At 45.4% G+C, this 18,986-nt stretch overlaps 1 protein-coding gene across 1 annotated transcript in view; it reads right to left on the minus strand.

Moving 5' to 3' along the window:
* Window positions 1-1,971: 1,971 nt before the first annotated feature.
* FBXW8 (F-box and WD repeat domain containing 8) overlaps window positions 1,972-18,986 on the minus strand; it is a 52,643-nt gene continuing 35,628 nt past the window's right edge. Inside the window, exons 8-11 of the mRNA XM_086623718.1 lie at window positions 8,722-8,849; window positions 4,932-5,105; window positions 3,549-3,665; window positions 1,972-2,837 (exon numbers count right to left, since the gene is read on the minus strand). Of these exons, the coding sequence (XP_086479844.1) occupies window positions 2,693-2,837; window positions 3,549-3,665; window positions 4,932-5,105; window positions 8,722-8,849 (564 nt within the window). The 3' untranslated portion in view covers window positions 1,972-2,692. The remainder of the gene's footprint in view (window positions 2,838-3,548; window positions 3,666-4,931; window positions 5,106-8,721; window positions 8,850-18,986) is intronic.

Consider the following 18,986-nt stretch of genomic DNA (forward strand, 5'->3'; position numbering starts at 1 on the left):
GAAGTCATTCCTGAGGCTCTTCACCCCAAGCTATTTCCTCCTTTGATGCCTTCTGATTCTTTAGCTGGCCCCAACTACCCAGCCCATCCGATGGTCACCAGCCTGGCACATTGCACCACGCTCTCACCCAGTGTGGGACTCAAACCCCTGCCATCAGCCCCGGCCACCACCCGATGCAGAAGAGATGGCCCCTTCTTGAGGGATAACTTTTGCCTGTGGGATAAAACAGGGGTCTGCTGAGAAGAGTCCACCTTTGCCCCTACCTACTACATACTGGTAGCACTAACAAGTCCTACCTAGGGAGTCCCCAGATGGGAAATCCAAAGATGGCCATCTATCTCTGGTAAAGACTGGATGGTGACTCCATTCCTGCTCTTGAAGTTATTAGGGAAGACACTCCATTGAAATGACACCCAACCCCAGAGAAGATGTAAACCGTCATGATTGCATTTGCTACGCTCCAGCACCCACTTCAGCACAGTATTAATGACTACCCAGCGAAGTAGGACAACATCCCTTTTCAGAAACAAAAATTAAACTCCCAACATGGATACTCTCCAACAGCCTAAGTGCCCTCATTTGCATTATGAATGCTGGTTAAACACACACACAATTTTCTGCTGTGGTACAACCTTCCTAAACAAATTCTAGTGATGGGAAAAACAGACCAAAAGGGACCACCCGCCAATCCAGAAGCTGCATCCAGACTGTGGGCCAACGAAACAGTGGCTGTGGAGACAGAGAAAGTCTTTCTCCACTGGAGGCAATGCCAGCCTCCTAGTATCTGGATGGGTTGATGTTTGGTCCCCAATGAATTGAGGACTCATAGGTCTTCTCTGAACAAGAAGGCAAACACCTCTACGAAGGCAGGTGCTGCAGAGCATCCGTTTTCTGGCAGCTGGGTGACCACCACGGTCAAGGAGCAGCACGGGGGCAGCCTCACCGCAGGCAGAGTAGAAGGAGAGGGGAAGCGCGGAGGTGGACTCCAGGAAAAGGGCTGACACACGCGGGCACAAGGCAAACTTATCTGCCACTTGCAGCGGGGAGATGGAGAAAGAACAAAGCTGCACCGAGACAATGAGGCAAGATATGGAGAGCCAAAGTTGGAACAAGCCAAGAGTGCCCTGAGCGAGACAGGGCAGCAGGTCACGGCACGGAGGAGAAGAGAACAATGATGGCAGAAGCTCTCTCTGTTCAGCCCCATCAGAAGACACAGGGCTGGAGCAACCCGCAAAATCATCTGTGCTACAGCAAAGTTATTTGACAGGTTTTACCTGAGCTCTTGACCAAACTATCTATCTGTGACACTTCTTGCTCTTCCAAGAATGAAGGATGGGAGCTGGCTTCCCAGAAGGGCAGAGGATTTAAAAAAGAAAGACCAAAGCTTTACGAAAGATAAAATTTATTGATCAGACAGAACGACTTCGCCCCTTGCACTTCTTGTACCAAGTCCATCACGAGGAAAAGGCTACCTGTTAAAAACCAAACACACACGTGAAAGTTGGCCGAGGGGTCATGGAAAACCACCCCAAACCGAAGCCAGCAAAGAGTGTGAAATCTCTCTCCAGGCAGGAGGAAGGCACCACGAAGCTCTCCAGGGGCTGCCTCTGGGACTGGTTAAGGGTTGCAGTGACTCCTATTTTTGGGGTTCCACATTTTACCCTCCAGCCTGGCTGCTTCTCCACAGCCTTAGTGCTAACGACCCACGCAGAGGGATCGCAGCCAGTTGATCCCTTCCGTTTCATTACCCCAACATGATCAATTCCCAGCTCGGAAGCAAAGACAGTGTCAGAAACCCAAGTCCCCACCACGGGGGGACAACCTCCAGGTGCTGTGGAAGGGTGTGATCCAGCAACCAACACACCCAACAACTAACCCGAGACATGACGGCCTTCTGTCCCAGTGTGCAGGGTCAGCTCATCCTAACAGACTTACCAACAAAAGAACCCACAAACACATGTACATATACAATTAGAAAACATTTAATCCAGAATTTTAGAGACTTAAAAAAATAATTTCTTTTAAAATAATCATGATGCGTGTGGCCTGCTGGGTTTCCAAGCATCCAGCCTGGCCAAGGCCAGCCTTCCCCTCCCTCTCTCCATCATACTCCCCTCTCCCAACCACCGTAACCTTTTGTGCACAGTCCTGTTCCTCGAGACATTCTGATGGACTCCAAGGAAAAGAAGAATGAGCAGCTCACTCCAAGGAAAGAAATTTCAAACATGTGGCTCAGCAACATGTTTTTTCCAAGTCCTTGGTGGTTTTTTTCCCCTCTCAGGATAGGCATGAGCTCCTCCATGTGCTCCCAGCCTCCCACTTCAGCAGTTTGCCACTCGGGCTCTCGCTTCCTGACCGCGTCCTCTGCCAAGATGGGCTCAGCAGCGTTTTTCCCACAAATAGCAGGAACATTTTTGTTTACACTGAAACGTACTGTTCCCTTTCACTCTTCAGTCTCTCCGTTCCACCAGAGTGGATCTTCGAACGTTTGCGCAGTAACGTATTTTAGGGATATGCTCGAGGGCAGCCATACTCTCTGTTCCGGTTCGTATCCCCAATTTTTCAGCGAACGCTCTGCCCATTTCACCTGCCTGCAGCCAGTGCCATCCTTTCGGTGCTCATCCCACATGGATCTCCTTCTGGCCTTTGGCCACGGCAGAGGGCTGGACCACAGCAGCCGAGTAAAAGTTCCCTAAATGTTATCATAGGGAACTGCGAGGCCAACGTTGTAGTTGTAACCAGTCACTTCGTCGTAGGAAGAGCGGCAAATCGGAAGGACGCTTTCTACAGCCAGCTGGTCCACTGAGAACTCGTAGGCATAAATGATTCCTTGATGCCTGCACAAAACACAACGAGGACACACCATTTCACCTTAATTAGGGATTTCAACAGGGGAAAGGAACAAAGTCAGAGATTGCCATAAAGGATCAAAATTCGATGCCTCAGAAGGTGAATATAAACCTCATCCCTTCTGCACTAGGGCAGTTTGTGCAGTTTTAACAGAAAACTCCCTCCTGCCTCCTTCCAGGGACCCCAGCAAGCCCTGGAAACGAACGGTGAATCACTCACTCTCGCACTGCAGAGACGTGACTGTCACCTGCTGAAACATTTCTGGTCTATTCAGGAAGGGGGAAGGTAAGCACATTGTAGCTGGATAGTTCAATCAGACGTGCTAACAGCCATCTGAGATGCAAATACCAAAATCTGGAGTCTAAATACCAGTAGCTTTCCTTTAGGAGGAGACAGCATTACTAATATTCAGAGCAAGGAAAGGGCTGCATTCCCTGTGTGGCTTCAGTGGCCTTTACATTCCCCTGCTGAAAAAGAAACACTATTTTTTGGTGCTCAGAAGTAAACAGAGAGCCAATTCCTCAATAGTTTTGAAAGCCTTAGCTTTAAACTTTTTATATTTTATTTTTCAGATGCTACACCTTCTATATTACGGCTCTGGATCATGACTCAGGTGCTTACTGTGCCATTTTAAAACATACAATGCAGCAGATCTTCGCAGTGCCAAAAACACTGCCCTTCAGAGCCGCCTCACTCACTTGCGGTGCATGGTGAGGTCATCGTCCATGATGCTGGCACCTCGGGGAGCCTTCTCATCAGGGATGTTTGCAGTGATGAGGCTATGAGAATCAAACCATACGTGGCGGACTGGATGTCTGAAAAATAACCCACAGCACTGGGTGAGATGCCACCTGCAGCAGCCACCTGAGACCCAAGTGCAGCAAAGGAATCGCTCTGGATTAAACAGGAATGCATTTAAATCTGTGTCCCTTCTGTGGCCAGAGGTGGGGAACCTGCACTGTCGGCTCTTGCTCTCCTGTCTGGAGCAGATGCACACAGCTCTTACCCCCATCTAGTGGGCTGTCACCAGAACACACGTGGAGGCCAGAAAAATATCAGAGACGCTTGGCAGCACACAGGCTGCAAGGGACCCGGCCTGCCTGCTTGCTTTGCTGCTGTAAGGACTGCAGTGGCATGCTCCTGGGAAGAGCAGGATGCTTCCCAAAGCGAGGGACGGGGACACCCAGGAGCCCACATCCCCAAGCACCGAGCTACGGCTGGTTTAGAAATCACTATATGGCACAAGCTAAGAGGTCTGGTCTTCCTCCTGCTGGTAAATAAACTAACCCTGAACCATTGTAACAGCATTTACTGTTCATGTAGGAGTAACTCATCTTCTCAGACTACGTTGACTCACCTCCATGACCCTAACGTGTCTCCTGTCATCTCCCTTAGCTTCTACCCTTGCTTTCCTTCCATGACACCGGGCTGCAGGCATGGCTAACAACACACACACCTCCTTATCTAGGAAGGTTTGGAACATCTCCAGAGAAGGAGACTCCACAACCTCTCTGGGCAGCCTGTTCCAGTGTTCCGTCATCCTTACTGGGAAGAAGTTCTTCCTTCCACAGGTTTAAGTGGAACCTCCTGTGTTCCAGCTTATATCCATTTCTCCTTGTCCTGTCATTGGATGCCACTGAGAAGAGCCTGGCTCCATCCTCATGGCAGTCACCCTTTACATATTTATGACAGCCAGAACCAGCCACTCTGGAAACAACAGCCAGGAGTCCACCATTTTAAATCCAAGGTTTGATACAGAAAATACTGGTTGGGGATGGGGCAGAGAGAAGACACTAACTGAACTTCACTGAAAACCCAGGGGAAACAATTTCCATGCTCCTTATGCCAACTGAAGACTCTTTTTAACTAAAGAGTAAAAAGCCTGTGACAGCTAAAGGGCACACAGAGAAACACGCACACGACTCCAGGTGGGAAGGCAATCTGTTCCCAAATCACATGAAAACTAAACAAAACTCTCAGAAGCTTCAGACATGGGCATGGATCGTCCCATTCCCACGTTCCTCCTGTCAGCCAGATGGGATAAACACCCTTGCAATAGGACCCCAGGCAGACAGCGTTACCTGGCATGCATTTCCCAGAGCTTGGTGCCCATCCGTTGGTCCCACACGCAGACCAAGCCCTCTTCTCCTCCACTGACAATCTTCCAGTCATCCATCTGGACCGCAGACACTCCTAACTGGTGGGCATAGAGGGAGCACAAAGACTCGCTTCTGCGGAGATCGAACACCCTGACCCTAAAGGAAAGGAAATAATGAACAGAGGTAAAACCAGCTGTGGATCTGCAGCCTGTGGGTCCTGAGAGCACGAGTACTTCTGGGGTTATGAAAATCCTTCTACGACACCAGTAGTGCCACAGCCACTACAGGACCGGATATCCGATACAGCTGACACTTTTCACCACTGAATTTTCACGCTGACATCTGTTATCAAAGATTTTGTGAGGCAGACTTCTCCCACCGTACAGGACCTCTCTGTCTCTTTACAAGTCTCAGGTGATATAAAATGTAAGTGAAATTTGGAGAAAGCTCCTCTATCTGTGCCTCCCAAAACGTCAGGCAGAAAGTACCATGTTTTGGGCATCCTGCTAACACATCCTGCCCCTTGGTACCTAACCCAGGTCCACTACGGCCAAAGGGTAATATTATCACAAGGATCAGGGAAAGGACAGTTAATAACAAAGATTTAGGAAGAGACTAAATGTGTGCCAACTCAAAAGACAAGTCAAGGGAATTACAGGTTTACAGGCTTGAGTTAATCCCCAATATTGAAACAAAAGCTACGCACAAGCACCCAGTATCTCTTCTGGTTTCAAAAACACAACTACTGACTGCGGGCAGCTTTTAGGTACATCTGATTTGCAGAAATTATTGATCACTTAGACACAGCATTTTGAAGAGAAATGTATCGAAGACTCGGCTAGAAGCAGAACTGTAGAAAAAAAAGCTTAGGATTTCAGTCACTGCAACAAGTCCACAAAAGCAGTTAAGGCTACTGGTGTTAAGTCTTAAACTCGGCACGTACCACGAAGGAGCAGGTTTTTTGATCCTTATACACCAAGATTAAGAGATAAAGCAAAGTACATAAGCAAATACAAAAAAAAAAAAAAAACAACCCAAAAACAAACCAGCGAGAGAAAACAGAAGTGGGAAATTCTGATCTCAGATTTGAAAAGAAGCCAGAGAAAGTTCCTCCCAGCTGATGGCTATCGAGAATGAAACCATCAGGTATACATTAACTCCAGAAAAGGCCAAAGCACACTTGTTCCAACACATTAACTGCACTTTATTCCATACCCCTGCTACGATCCTAATGGTGTTGCAAGTCTTTCCTTTTCCTTTCTCAACCAGAGATCGTATCATATGATTTTACAAACAGCCCATTTCAGCAACTGCAATAAAAGGCAACAGAACAGTCCAAAACTCCAACCGAGCAACATCCATCTGACATGCAGACAAACACGCTGGAACAGAGCGAGGAGCACGCTTTGTGTGGCTCCGCAGCCACCCTTAGGAAAACCCCATCACAACAGTTGCTGATGGTGAAAAGGACTTCTGGTTTCTTCCAACTCCAGCAGAGAGAAGCTTTGGCTACATATTAGAGCTGTGCTTTGGGTAAGGATGAAGTCTTTTGGAAGTGTTCACACCCAGCACTCTCCCTGTCTTACTGCATGTGTTCTGCACAGCAATCAAAGCTTCTTCTGTTCGGTAGGCACAGTTGGAAGCAGAGATCTGATTGTGTCCTGGTTATTTCATTAGCAAGGGCCCAGGTTTCAGGCAGGTGTCCGTTCTGGCATACCCTTGGAAGAATTAGCAGCACACTCAAGTTGTTTAGATGTGCTTTAAAAAAAAAAAAAAAAAGCAAAGCATTTTGCACATCCCATGTGATGCTCTAACGCAGACCTGGCATGGCCCATCATCTCCTGCCTCAACAGCTGGGCTCAGCAGGAGCACATTGTATTCATCCAAGTTCAAGGGAGCCGTAAGGAAGGTGTTCTCCTGACCAGATTCTGACTCTCCTGTTGGACTATCACAGAAGTAAGGTCACTTGCCTTTAGGAGAGCACAGAATACATGTTTGGATCCACACTCTTCAGCAACGGTATACACTGGGCTTGCCATATGTTTGCTTTCCCAATGCTATTTACCATCTGAAGTTCCACCAAGGAAAAGGCTGCTGTTGTGCAGTGTGTTGGCACACGCTCCCTGTTATCAGTTCTCTTGCCAGTGTGAAGCACAGCTAAGTAATCGAATACATCAGCAATGCTTCTGCAGTAGTTTTTGATGGAAAGAGATTTTACAGGCCCTACCGAAAACATTTCACTTCAGCAGGGTGGTCTGTGTTACTTTTCGAAAATCATAGCTTTGAATAAAAGAATAGCACATACTAGTAAAACAGTGAAAGTGCTATTAAATTCCAGCAACACATTGCCCCACTGGCCATCAGCACTTGGAACTCCCATGGCAAGGTCCCACTTGCTCCGTAATAGGGCTACGGAGGTTGGAGCCACATCCCACCTGTGGATGCTCAGCACCTACTAATACCTCAGGAGGAACTGACTGCTGAGATCCACACGGTCTTGAGTGCTGGATGCCCAACGTACCTGCTGAACTATTGATTCCTGACTTCTTGCTACTTTAGTGATGGCCAACCCCTGAACTCAGTCCATGCTTGAGCTGAAAAACTGAAAAGCTTTCTGGAGGGGAAAGGGCGCAGACATTTACTCTAGTATGAAGGGAGTAAATTTCCATCTCTCTTAAGGGATATCAACTTTATCTACTCGCCCGTCATCGTGTAAGAGATCAAAATTGGAGGTAGTTTTACTGGGGTGCTTTGGAAAATCAATTATCTGCTTTTAGAGGCGAAAAACTCCCAAGGATTCAATTACACATGTCAAACTTCAGGTATTTCCTTTAGCCTCTTCGTTGAGAAAGTGTGAGGTTTGCTTGCACTGCCGATTCGCTGAGAGGGAAAAAAAGCTGTTTGACAAAATAATCATTTTTGCAAGCTGCTGCACTGGCGGGACGGAGGTCTGGGATTTGGCAAGGAGAAGTATCCGCCTCACAATCTGATACCCACCACCACACCAGACCACCACCTGCAGCCTGATGCCCGGCGCAGAAAGGAGGAGGGAAGGAACAGGGAGCCATTAGAGACTGGCTCCTCGCCATCCCACATCTCCTTTGGAGCACTGGATCAGACCCCACAAATAACTAGCCAAAAAAAGAAAAATCTAAAAATTGGACTCAAAGGGTCTTTTTAAGCACTTTAATCCTTTCGCACTGACTGTTCCCAGCGCGTCCACTCCTGGCACTAGATATTGTGCTGGGAAAACCCTGCTCCCCAAGCCAAGGAGTTAAAGAGAAAGCTGCTAATCAGCTAAATAGAAGCTGGAATCTGTTCATATGAAAGTCTCTTTTTTTTTTTTGTCACCTGAGGGACATCACAGTGTTCCGAAATACACTCTTGACATCATTTGGCAGACGGACCCATCTCATCCTACATGATTCATCCCTCAGGTTATTTTTTTAATATCAGAAAGTGAGCTTTTAAATGCCAAACTAATTTTGCGGGTGGTGGTGGGGAAGTGGAAGATATTCCAAGTGGTCTCGCTGGGCTGTACACCAACTGCGTCCACCAAATGGCTTAAAAAGAAAGTCTTCCCATGGAGCTTTCTGAAACAAAGCAAACTGGCAGCCACGTCCAACTATTACCTAATATTTTGTTCCTGAAGTTCACTCAGGCTGCATTTGAAACATCAGAGGAGAAACAAATTCTAGCAGGTCCAGATGTAGGACAGCAGGACGGGAAGTAAGCTAATTTGAGATGGGCTACAGCTCTTGGTAGTACCTACCTTCTGTCTTTATTGCCTGTAACAAGCATGTTGGGTGGACTGTTCTGGAGGTTGACACACGTGAAGTCACCTATGGAGTTGCCCATCTTCTTCAGACACTGACTTGTTTCCAGATTGTAAAGAAGAATCTGGCAGGAAGAGAACAAACACCAGCTAAACGCAGCGTGAGCACAACGACTACATTTCTGCTGCAGCATAAAGCAGAGCGGAGTTATTACCGTCAGAGATGGTTTGCAGGACTCGCTTCTCAACATGCTAATACACAACCAAGATGCAGATCTATCCCTATTAAGAAGGGCAATGACACCTTCAGAAATAAGGAAATCAAGCTCCACAGGGGAGTCCACAAGAAGCAGGGACGCAAGGCTCTTGCCAACTAGTATTGCACAGGTAAAGCAAGCCACACGGATTTTCTCCAGGTCAAATTTTTAAGGTCAATTTTAATATTTGAAAGAGTAGTAGAAGTGAAAAGAATCAACATTTGGAAGGTTTCGACAGATGGACTGTGCAAGAAAGATCCAATCAAATAGAGCAAAAATTGAAGAGCAGAACTGAACACTGACTCAGCTCCTGTACAGATCCTGCAGCAGAAACAGATTAAGAGAAATATTACATCTGAAGTGGCAGTTCAGATGGGAAAGGAATGAAAACAACCCTGATTTTAAGCAGCATCCAAGATGATTCGACCAGAGACTGGAAGAGAGGGGTACGCGTTGTCTCCCGTCTGTTCGCCCTCCTCTCCGCTGCGCAGCAATCGGTTTAATCACGTTCACTGTCTTTCCTGTGGGGCCAGATGAGATTTATCTAGTTGGGCCTTTCAATTTAGGAGAGCAACTATTTTTGGAAACAGAAAAACATACTGGTCAAAGCCCAGTGGAGCTCAGCACAGCACCTGGTTCTACATAACTTCATAAACATTATTAAATTTCATGTTGATGCTCCTTTAATTTAAAAGAATTCTATGACCATGAAAAGAGTAACAGTAGTTAAAACATCAGAAAAAAAACCACCTCATGGCTTCCATGGCAACATCACATCAATATTCTTGACTTCTACTTTTCTGATTATAACCACATGCAGCTTAATAAATATTACACTATCTGTACATATTATTTCAACATTTGCCAGAACAGCGACAGCGATGCTGCCTGGTCTATTACGACCTATCTGTGCAATTTTGGTAAGCATCTAAAAGGTCGAATTAAGAGAGCAGGAGGGGATCATTTCCCAATGGATGCCTCTAGGCAACAAAAGTGAAGCTTTAAAAATCTCCAGGAACACTGCAAAGAAAGGCAGAGAATTTGCAGGTTTCCTCCACCTGTCATTTCTCCCAACTAAAGAGCAGGGATGGTTTTATTCAGACATATTATCAGCTCCCTGTTAGAATCAACATATTCATACCCGACTTCCTCAGGTGCTTATAATATTTATCATCTCCCAACTTGTTCCCTTTCCCAGCCTTGTCTTTGTGAAGCTATCTGCCTCACGTCTTTAGCGTGTAATTTTTCATCCTTAAGATCCAAAAAAACCAAAGTAATTTTACCTAAGCTCTGTAATTTTACAGGGAGACTTAAGACACACAGAAGTTGCTAAAAAAATAATTTAAACTTCCATATCTATGAAAAAGTTGCTACACATTGCATGAAAACATTAGTCTTCGAGGTAAAGACCAATTTACAGCCTTTTCTCCCTTGCAGTACAGCTTCCAACAGCTCACTAACCAAACCCAGAGATAACGACGTTCTGGCAAAGGTACTTTGCACGGTTTTCAGTGGAAAGGAAATTAATATCTGTGCCTGGCAACCAAATTTCTCCTTGGAAAGTTCTGAACAAAAGACAAAGTCAATAAACTGCTGAATTCAACTTACGAACAAGGAACGATGGGGTCAACAGCGAGGTGTTCCAGCCCCAGATGAGGCTCTGAACCAGCCCTTCCCAGCTGCACGGCAACACTCCGGAGAGGACAGGGCCAAATGCTGCTTTCTCAGAAGTCCCCTGGGGCTAATACTTAAAGTGAACATCCATAAACTATTCATTTATCTAAATGACCATAGCTCCCATCTATCCTATAAACATGTGATACGTGCTTGAAAATTCCGTTATGGCCATGAAAGACTATAAAGAAAAATTGCTTTCACATAGCATTTGAAGACTCCCCTGTTTTACAAGGGAGCAAATATTACATATTCTCCCGCTTGCAGTCTCAATTTTGGACCTGTGGCAACCATCATATGTAGGTAGCACCACCAATTTAAAGTGTTTGCACCTAAGAAAGAGAATCTGTAAAAAAATCAAGGTTCAGATCCACAAAACTGAAAGAAGAGCTTGTCTTTTATCATCTTCTCCTACACCCTCCAATTCCCTCTCCTCTCACGTCAGTCTCCATTCTTTTAAAGATTGTTGGCTTGTTTCGTGTTTTAAATTTTATCATGCACATATGTGTATTTCTAGCCAACCAGCCCTATCATTGGAAGAAAGATTCTCTTTGTGATTTTTGGTATCCAGGTTTTACCTACCTTTAAACTCAATTTCTGTCTTGAGCAATTTTATGGTCTGCAAATGAATTTCGGAACCTTATCCTGACAAACCGATAGGTAAAGAAACAATCACAGAATCACAGAATGTGAACAAATGGAACTCAAAAGGCTTTTTTAAGCCTGAATAATAATTTCTTGAAGACAGGGGATTTAAAAGCATACTGATGACAATTTTGAAGTTGCTAGAACAATTCTAACGAGCTCTCCTAGAATATCCCAAGGCAACAAGGATTTTCTTTACAAAGGCCAAGGAGAAAGAACGAAAATACCTGGTCAATAGGGACTTGAAATAAGGGCCTGTATGTTAAAGGGCAGATAAAGCATAAGATCTTGAGGTTTATAATCCTATAATGCACACTGCAAAGGGATTACCCTTTTAAAGATATTTATAATCCTATAATGGACACCCAAGACCGGTGACCTAATAGGTACCGAACTGAAGGTGAGTGAACCAAGAGCATTTGGGTGTGAAATGAAGGACCCTGGGAGAACACACTAACGAGCATCCCTTCCCCCAGCGGGACCTCGGGACACAAGGGAGGAAGAGCATTAAATACTCTGTGCAGATGCATCAGGAGCCAACGCACAAAATAAAAAGTGTTACCTATTAACGGTGGTCAAGTGAAAAAGTCGAAGGTACTGGCTGAGAGCCACGCAATCTCCCAGAATGCTTAATAATTCAACAAGCCAGAAATAGCCAGAGTACCTTCACCATTATGTTTAGTTAAAGACCACAGAGATTAGAAAACACATTATCCATCTCAGAGGCGGTTCTTTCCATGTTACAAGTCCCTTAACGACCTTTACCATCTCTCCCTCTCCCTCTCTCTCTTTTAATAAGGCTGAGCAAATGGGACTTCATTTTATCCGATTGCCACAGACTAGTGGTATTAATTATTCATGCTCGTGCTCTCTCTTTTGTTAAGGCAGTGCATTAGACTAATTTCCCCTCTTTATGGCACGAGTTGGGCGAGTCTCAACCTGTGGCCACTGTTCTCCGATAGACGCGCGGAGAAGATGGCAAATCCACGAGGCCAGGCAGAGGGAAAGGAGGCAAAGTTACAGTACTTGAGGAAACTGCGGAGCAGTGGGTACAGGGAACTCTCTTTAAACGCTGTCCAAGAACTCAAGAAAGAAGGCAAAATTAATTCACAAAGAATTAAAGTCTCTGTAGCCAGAAGAGCTAAGCTGTGAGCTTTTTTGTTACATCTTGCAGCTAAGTGAGGTCAAGCGCAGCCGATGTACTCCGGTTGAGACACTTCCAAGAAAAACCAAGGAATCGAAGGAAATGCTGTTGATGGAACTCTTCCATGCACGTCCAATACCCCAGCAGGTGTTTCGGGATCCTGTGTTGTTGGAGATGTCTTTTTTGGACGGAACATTAAAACAACAAATCCCCAAGCGCTTGTTATCAAAGAGCCTGTGGTACTTTGGGCAAGAGCAGGGGTGTTCAACCCACCGTCCTGGCTGAAAGCCAGCAGGCAACTGCTTTGTCAAACTGCTCGTTCCCCCTCTGCAACCGCGTTTCGGCTTCTTGTCAGAAGTTCCCACATCACAGGGCTGGTAAAAACTGAGCTGCCTCTCGGAACTGGGAGAAGCGCTCTGTACAATCAGTATTTTTAGTTCTTATTCAGATGGAGTACTGAACGGAGTATCATAAATGTTAGCAAAAAGTATACTGCAAAACCACACTCAAAACCTACATCCTTTTCCTTACTGAAAAACACACAGGATACATTCAAGAACCACTGTCTTGGAAAGAACCACCTAGGAGAAAGGTTTCTGTCATTTTACAGACAGAGGATCGAAATAAAAAAATCTGAGTTGCTCAAAGATGCAGAGGAAGAAGCAGCAAGACTGGCAACAGAATCTGCAATTATTTTCAGATGAAGTTTCTCCCCCTTCTGCCAACTAGAAGAAACATTGCCTGAATACGCAACAGATACTGCCAACAAAAGAAGGGGCAGTGAAATTTCAAGTCCACCATCAATAAAAAGGGATCTTTTTTTTTCCTCAGGTCAAACTCATTCAATTCAAAGGGTTATCTACAAAAGTGATAAGGCTATTTCATATGCATTTGTGGGAGAAGTCATCAAATTCAGTACAACATATGGTACACACTGCTGCAAGTCTGAATTTTATTTCTAAAGGGATGTGGAAAAAAATATTTTCAAAGTTTACAAGCCTCAGGGGCACAGTTTCCCAGCGCAAATGTATTGAATTGCCTACTGTAAATATGGCACATAACACTGCAAGAACAACAACAACAAAATTTGACTATTAACAAATGCAAGGTCAGCATGTTGATACTTGCACACAGAGATAAGTGTTCTGGCTCTATAAATTTAAAGATGAGCTAAGATTTAAAAGGAGCAGCTGAGGGAGACAGATAGACAATCAGAGAGAAAGAAAAAGAGTAAATCATACACAAAACAGCCAGTAAAAATAAAAAAAAAATAAAAAAAGCAGTTAATATACATGAATAATGGATGTTTGATTTAAAAGCAGTTTACTCCAATATGATGTAATTTTTGACAATCAGCCAGAGAGACTATTTTGCAAGTTCTTGCCAGATATAAGTCATTGTGTAAAGCTGGTAACACAACGGCTTCTCCGAGCATGTGGAAAATTGACTTTCATGCCATCCTAAAGGTGACTTTACGCTGGCAAACGGGCACTCTGCATTTCGCATGCGCTGAGCTGCACCACGCAGCCTCAAGCAATGCTTAAAGACCCACACAGAGGACTGCAAAAATAAGAGTCCAAGCAGCTTGCAGCAAACCCAGCAGCAAACAATAAAGCAGCCAGCCACACACACTGCCCGGCCCTCCAAGTATCTACTGCTGGAAAAGTTACGGACGAAGCTAAAGACACGCGGAGTTTGGTTTTTCCTTTTAAGTTGTCGTTTGACTGGAGGCAAAAAGTAAGACTCCGAGCTGGCAGCAAGAAGCGGAGCCAAGCGTTGCGCGGCTTCGGCAGCGCGGTTCTGCCAACGCACCTGCAGCCCTCGCCGTGCCAGCGCTGGACACTGCCCGCCGCCGGGCTGCCAGGATGCTGCCAGCCGGGACGGGCTGGCGATGCGGGCAGATGTCTGCTCGGAGTGGGAATGAGGTCACCAGACTCGTTTGACTTGTGGCTGAAGACTGATGTAAGAGTTCAGGTACCCAGAGATGAAGGGGTATTAGCTTTACCCACTGAATCACCCACTCACTGAAAAAAAAAAAACACAACAAAACAAGCCCTAGCCCAGAAAAACACTTTCCCTAACCTAAGGATAGGGCAGGTAAAAGGCAGGCAAGTTAATTCTTAAAAACCAAAAGAATTCTCTTAGTTTCACAGATTATCACTTTGAATACCCATGGCACATCCTAGCAGCTGTATTTTCAAAACCTGAGACGCTTACCGAAGCAGCTGTGCCAATTTTGAGGTATTCACATTAAGGTACAAACAGGGAGGAAAAAAAAAAAAAAAGCAGAATTCCATTAACATTTGCCAAAACAAAAGGGATTCTTTTATCATTTTTTTTTTTAAACTTACAAAATCATTTTTAGTAATTTACAAACACAGAAAAAACGAGACGGATGATTGTTACTCTTCAGGAAGAGAGGGGTTAATCAATACATCATGCAAAATTTAGGCAAGGAAAACTTCTGGTCTCTGCTGGACTGTATTTCCTGCAGTGCCTGACTTATAAAAAGTTACACAGTTCAGATGCTCAGAAAGTTCTCTCTCTCCTACATGGTACCAAAGAGTTTATAAAGAAAAAGATATCTAAAATGCTTTTCACCTTCAAAGATCTGCTAACACTCTAGTCCTACAGCTCCCCAAAGAGAAACATCTGGACAAGTCCCAGATGTTCTATTCAGTCACCAGTAAGACCTGTCCCTCCATCGGTATGAAAACGAGAAAACTGAACTATTTACAAGGGCCATGGTGGCTAAAAAAATAGAAAAATCCCCACGTTTTTAAAATAAGAAAAATAGATAAAAAATAGATAAGAAAAAATTGCAGTCTTTGGAACTCCACAAGAACTGGAGACATTACAAGACCAGAAAAGACAATGCAAGCTTACCTGTTAACAAAGAGGAAGATTTTAGTTAAAAGAAGGTGCAAGAAAGATGTAATGGCTTATATAAAGCAGCTATGACCTAAATATATCATCCAGGAGAGACTGCAGAGTATGAAATTCAATTTAAAGCATTATTTAAAATTCATTTTTCAGTTAATATTAGTTCGTAACATCCACTTCAAGTGGTTAATTCTACTGGATACACTCACATGAGCAAGAACTTGCAGAACTCTGCGGAAAGGTTAAATATGGGAGCAAAACCAGGCAGTACTTCAACCACTGATGAGAAGAGACAGGTAATGAGGCTTTGAGCAACCTGGTGCAGTGAAGGGTGTCCCTGCCCATGGCAGGGAGGTTGGAACTAGATGGTCTTTGAGGTCCCTTGCAACCCAAACTGTTCTATGATTCTATGTTCAACACCATTCACCAAGTACAAGCCAATCGCCAGATGAAAACAAATGAAAAAGCGACAGCGTAACAAAACTCCCGAGACATCTGATGTCAACAGAGCCTTCTGTTTCTGTGTTGGAGGCTCTGAAATCTGGACTGTCTTCCCTTCACTCCTCCCTTCCCCAGCTACCTGTTCCAAAATAAGGTTCCAGTCTGTGCACAAAGCAACCAAAACCAGACACACTCTGAACTGCGCCTTGTAGCACGTGCAAGACAAGAAGAGTTCTTCAGCTGCATGAGCGTGTTGGGTTTGTGTGCTGGGGTTTTGGTAGAGGGGAAGGGGCTACAGGGGTGGCTCCTGTGAGAAGCTGCTGGAAGCTTCTCCGGCTGCAAGTCAGACCCACCTCTGGCCAAGGCCAAGCCCATAAGCAATGGTGGTAGCACCTCCTTGTAACAGATTTAAGAAAGAAAAATGAACTGCTGGAGAACCTGCAGAGGAGTGGGAATTAAGAGAAACAATGACACAGACACCAAGGTTGGTGGAGGAGGAGGAGGAGGAGGAGGAGGAGGAGGTAGTGTGCCAGAGCTGAGATTCCCCTGCAGACTGTGGTGAGAAGACAGGCTGCCCCATTGCAGCCCATGGATGTCCACAGTGGAGCGGAGATCCACTCACAGCATGTGGAGGACCCACATTGGAGCAGATGCTCCCAAAGAAGGGAGCTGCACCCAAAGAAGGGCAGCCTGCGCTGGAGCAGGCTCCTGGCAGGACCTGTGGACCCGTGGAGAGAGGAGCCCACACTGGAGCAGTTAATGAGCTGCAGCCTGTGGGAAGGACTCATGTCAGAGAAGTTCATGGAGAACTGTCTGCCATGGGAGGGACGCCACGCTGGAACAGGGGAGGAGTGTGGAGTCCTCATCTTGAGGAGGAAGGAGCAGCACAAATGGCATGTGATGAACTGACCGCAACCCCCGTTCCTCATCCCTCTGTGCTGCTGTGGGGAGGAGGTAGAGAAATTGGGAATAAAGCTGAGCCTGGGAAGAAGGGAGAGGTGGGGGGAAGGTGTTTTTAAGATTTGGTTTTATTTCTTCTTATCCTACTCTGATTTGATTGGTAACAAATTAAATTGATTTTTTTCCCCAAGTCGAGTCTGTTTTGCCCCTGACCATAACTGGTGAGTGATCCCTCCTTGTCCTTGTCTCGACCCACGGACCTTTCATTATATTTTCTCCTCCCCATCCCAGCAGGGAGGAGGAGTGACCAAGAGGCTGCACAGTACTTTGCTGCCGACAGCCTAAACCACAACAATAAATTTAAAATAAATTATCTTGTACGCTATATGAAGTTTCTTCAGTGGGAAAAAAAAAAAAATCCTCCCATGTTGACTATCTTCTATCACCAAGAACTGCTTGAATTATTACAACTACATTTTAAATAGAGGAGAAAGTTGTTTAGTTTTTTTTTTCCTGTCCAAGAGAATAAAGCACCTAATAATTTCATCGAAATAACCCACAAGCAGGAGAGAGCCCACCTGAAGCTACAGTAGGAAACCAGACTTATCTGACAGCAGACGGTCCACTCAGGGAAGCTTATAAATACACCAACTGTGAGAAAAGCTGCAGTCAGATCCTACAATCAGCAAGATAATTGCATCAGAAATCAGATGACGTTAACCCTGACAGTCAGAGCACTATCTGATCAAGAGGTTTACATCCTGACATGAAGAGGACCAAAGCCGGCTCTAGTTCAAATCTGTAGAAGTTCACAGAGTTAGAAAATAATTTTATATACAACGCTCAAAACCAAAATTCAAACATGTGAAAGCCAAGACTTTGTGACAGCGCTGCAGCATCGAGATGATGGGTCTCCAAACTGCAAGACACAGGGTAGTACGTTATTCAGTAGGCATCATCCTTCATGGCACGTCCACTAGACGCCACGAGCACCACTTTAGGTTGAAAGGGAAAGGCAGGGTTAGGGCTTTCCCTGTGGTTCATCACCTGGTCTGTATTATGACCTATGTACAAGCCTAGATGGGAACACAGATCTCAGTATTTCAAGGGTTTGGAATTTCAAGAAAATAGTATATTCCACGTCGAGTTAATACAGCTGAAATAACCCTTACTAGAAAAATTTCTCTTAGCTTAACGTAAAACAAAGAGCTCCAGGAGCACTAAACAGATGAACTTTCAAGAAACAGCATCCTACTTGGGTTGTGTGATGGTTAATGAAGTGAAAGTTGAACTTCTCAGAGATGAAGCATTTAGATTCTCCCCACTCTCCTGCATGGATGTCTGTCATCTGACGGTACGCAAGTCTACACCACAGATTTGATGTTTTTCTCCTCTCTGACATAAAAGCTCCTACAAAATTTATGCCTCAGCTCTCTACTCTGCTGTCAAATTCGGTTAAAATTAGACAATGATTAAAAAAAGAGAGAGAAAAAGATGGTTCCCCTAACTCTGTTTCCATCAGAAAGCGGGTTACCAGGCAGTAGCATTAGGATTGAGGGCTTACACTCCGGAAAAACAACAAAAACTCCAACCTGAAGAAACACAGCTTTCCCACCACAGCAACACAGCCAGCAGCAACCGGCGCTGGAAGTCTTCATCATTCCAAGACGGAAAAAGCTCTCCCAAAGACAGATTGCCAACTCGCGACCAGCGTAACCAGCCGACGCGAAGTCCCTTCCCGTCTGCGCGAGGCGAATAATTACCGTAACAGATATTAGTAATTAATTTCCGGCGTGACGTCAGCTGGCGCGTCCTTGTCAAACACAGCCCAGCCGGCTGGAAGCCTTCGGCCTCAGCTCCCTGGTTAGGATGCGCGCCGACGCCAACCAGTTCCCAAGTAAATTAGGGAATACGCGCGGCTTTACGGAGCGTCGCTCGGGGGCCTGAGTAGATTTCTCCGCTCCTTTACGCGGCACAAAGGCGATCACCGATGTAACGCCCCTGAAGGAGGCGATTGTACCTTCTAACCCCCCACCTCTGTAGGGAAAAGAACTGGATTAGGGCGGCAAAGGAATTAATAAGGACAGCACGGCCTCGCGGCACCTCTCAACCCGAGAGGTATTTATGGTGGCCTCAGCGTTCCCCCAGCGAACGGGAATTTTAAGAGGAAATTAGATGCAGCTGGACACGTTTATTCCTAACGCAGGGGTAGTCCTAAATACAGCTTTCCTGTTCCAGCCGCTTGCCAAAGAAAACGCTGCAGCTTCACGCTACAGACCACAGCTCCTTTCATCTGGGTGCTCACCTCCTGCTGCTCT

The sequence above is a fragment of the Tauraco erythrolophus genome, chromosome 19 (assembly GCF_009769465.1).
Source record: "Tauraco erythrolophus isolate bTauEry1 chromosome 19, bTauEry1.pri, whole genome shotgun sequence".
NCBI classification, from domain to species: domain Eukaryota; kingdom Metazoa; phylum Chordata; class Aves; order Musophagiformes; family Musophagidae; genus Tauraco; species Tauraco erythrolophus.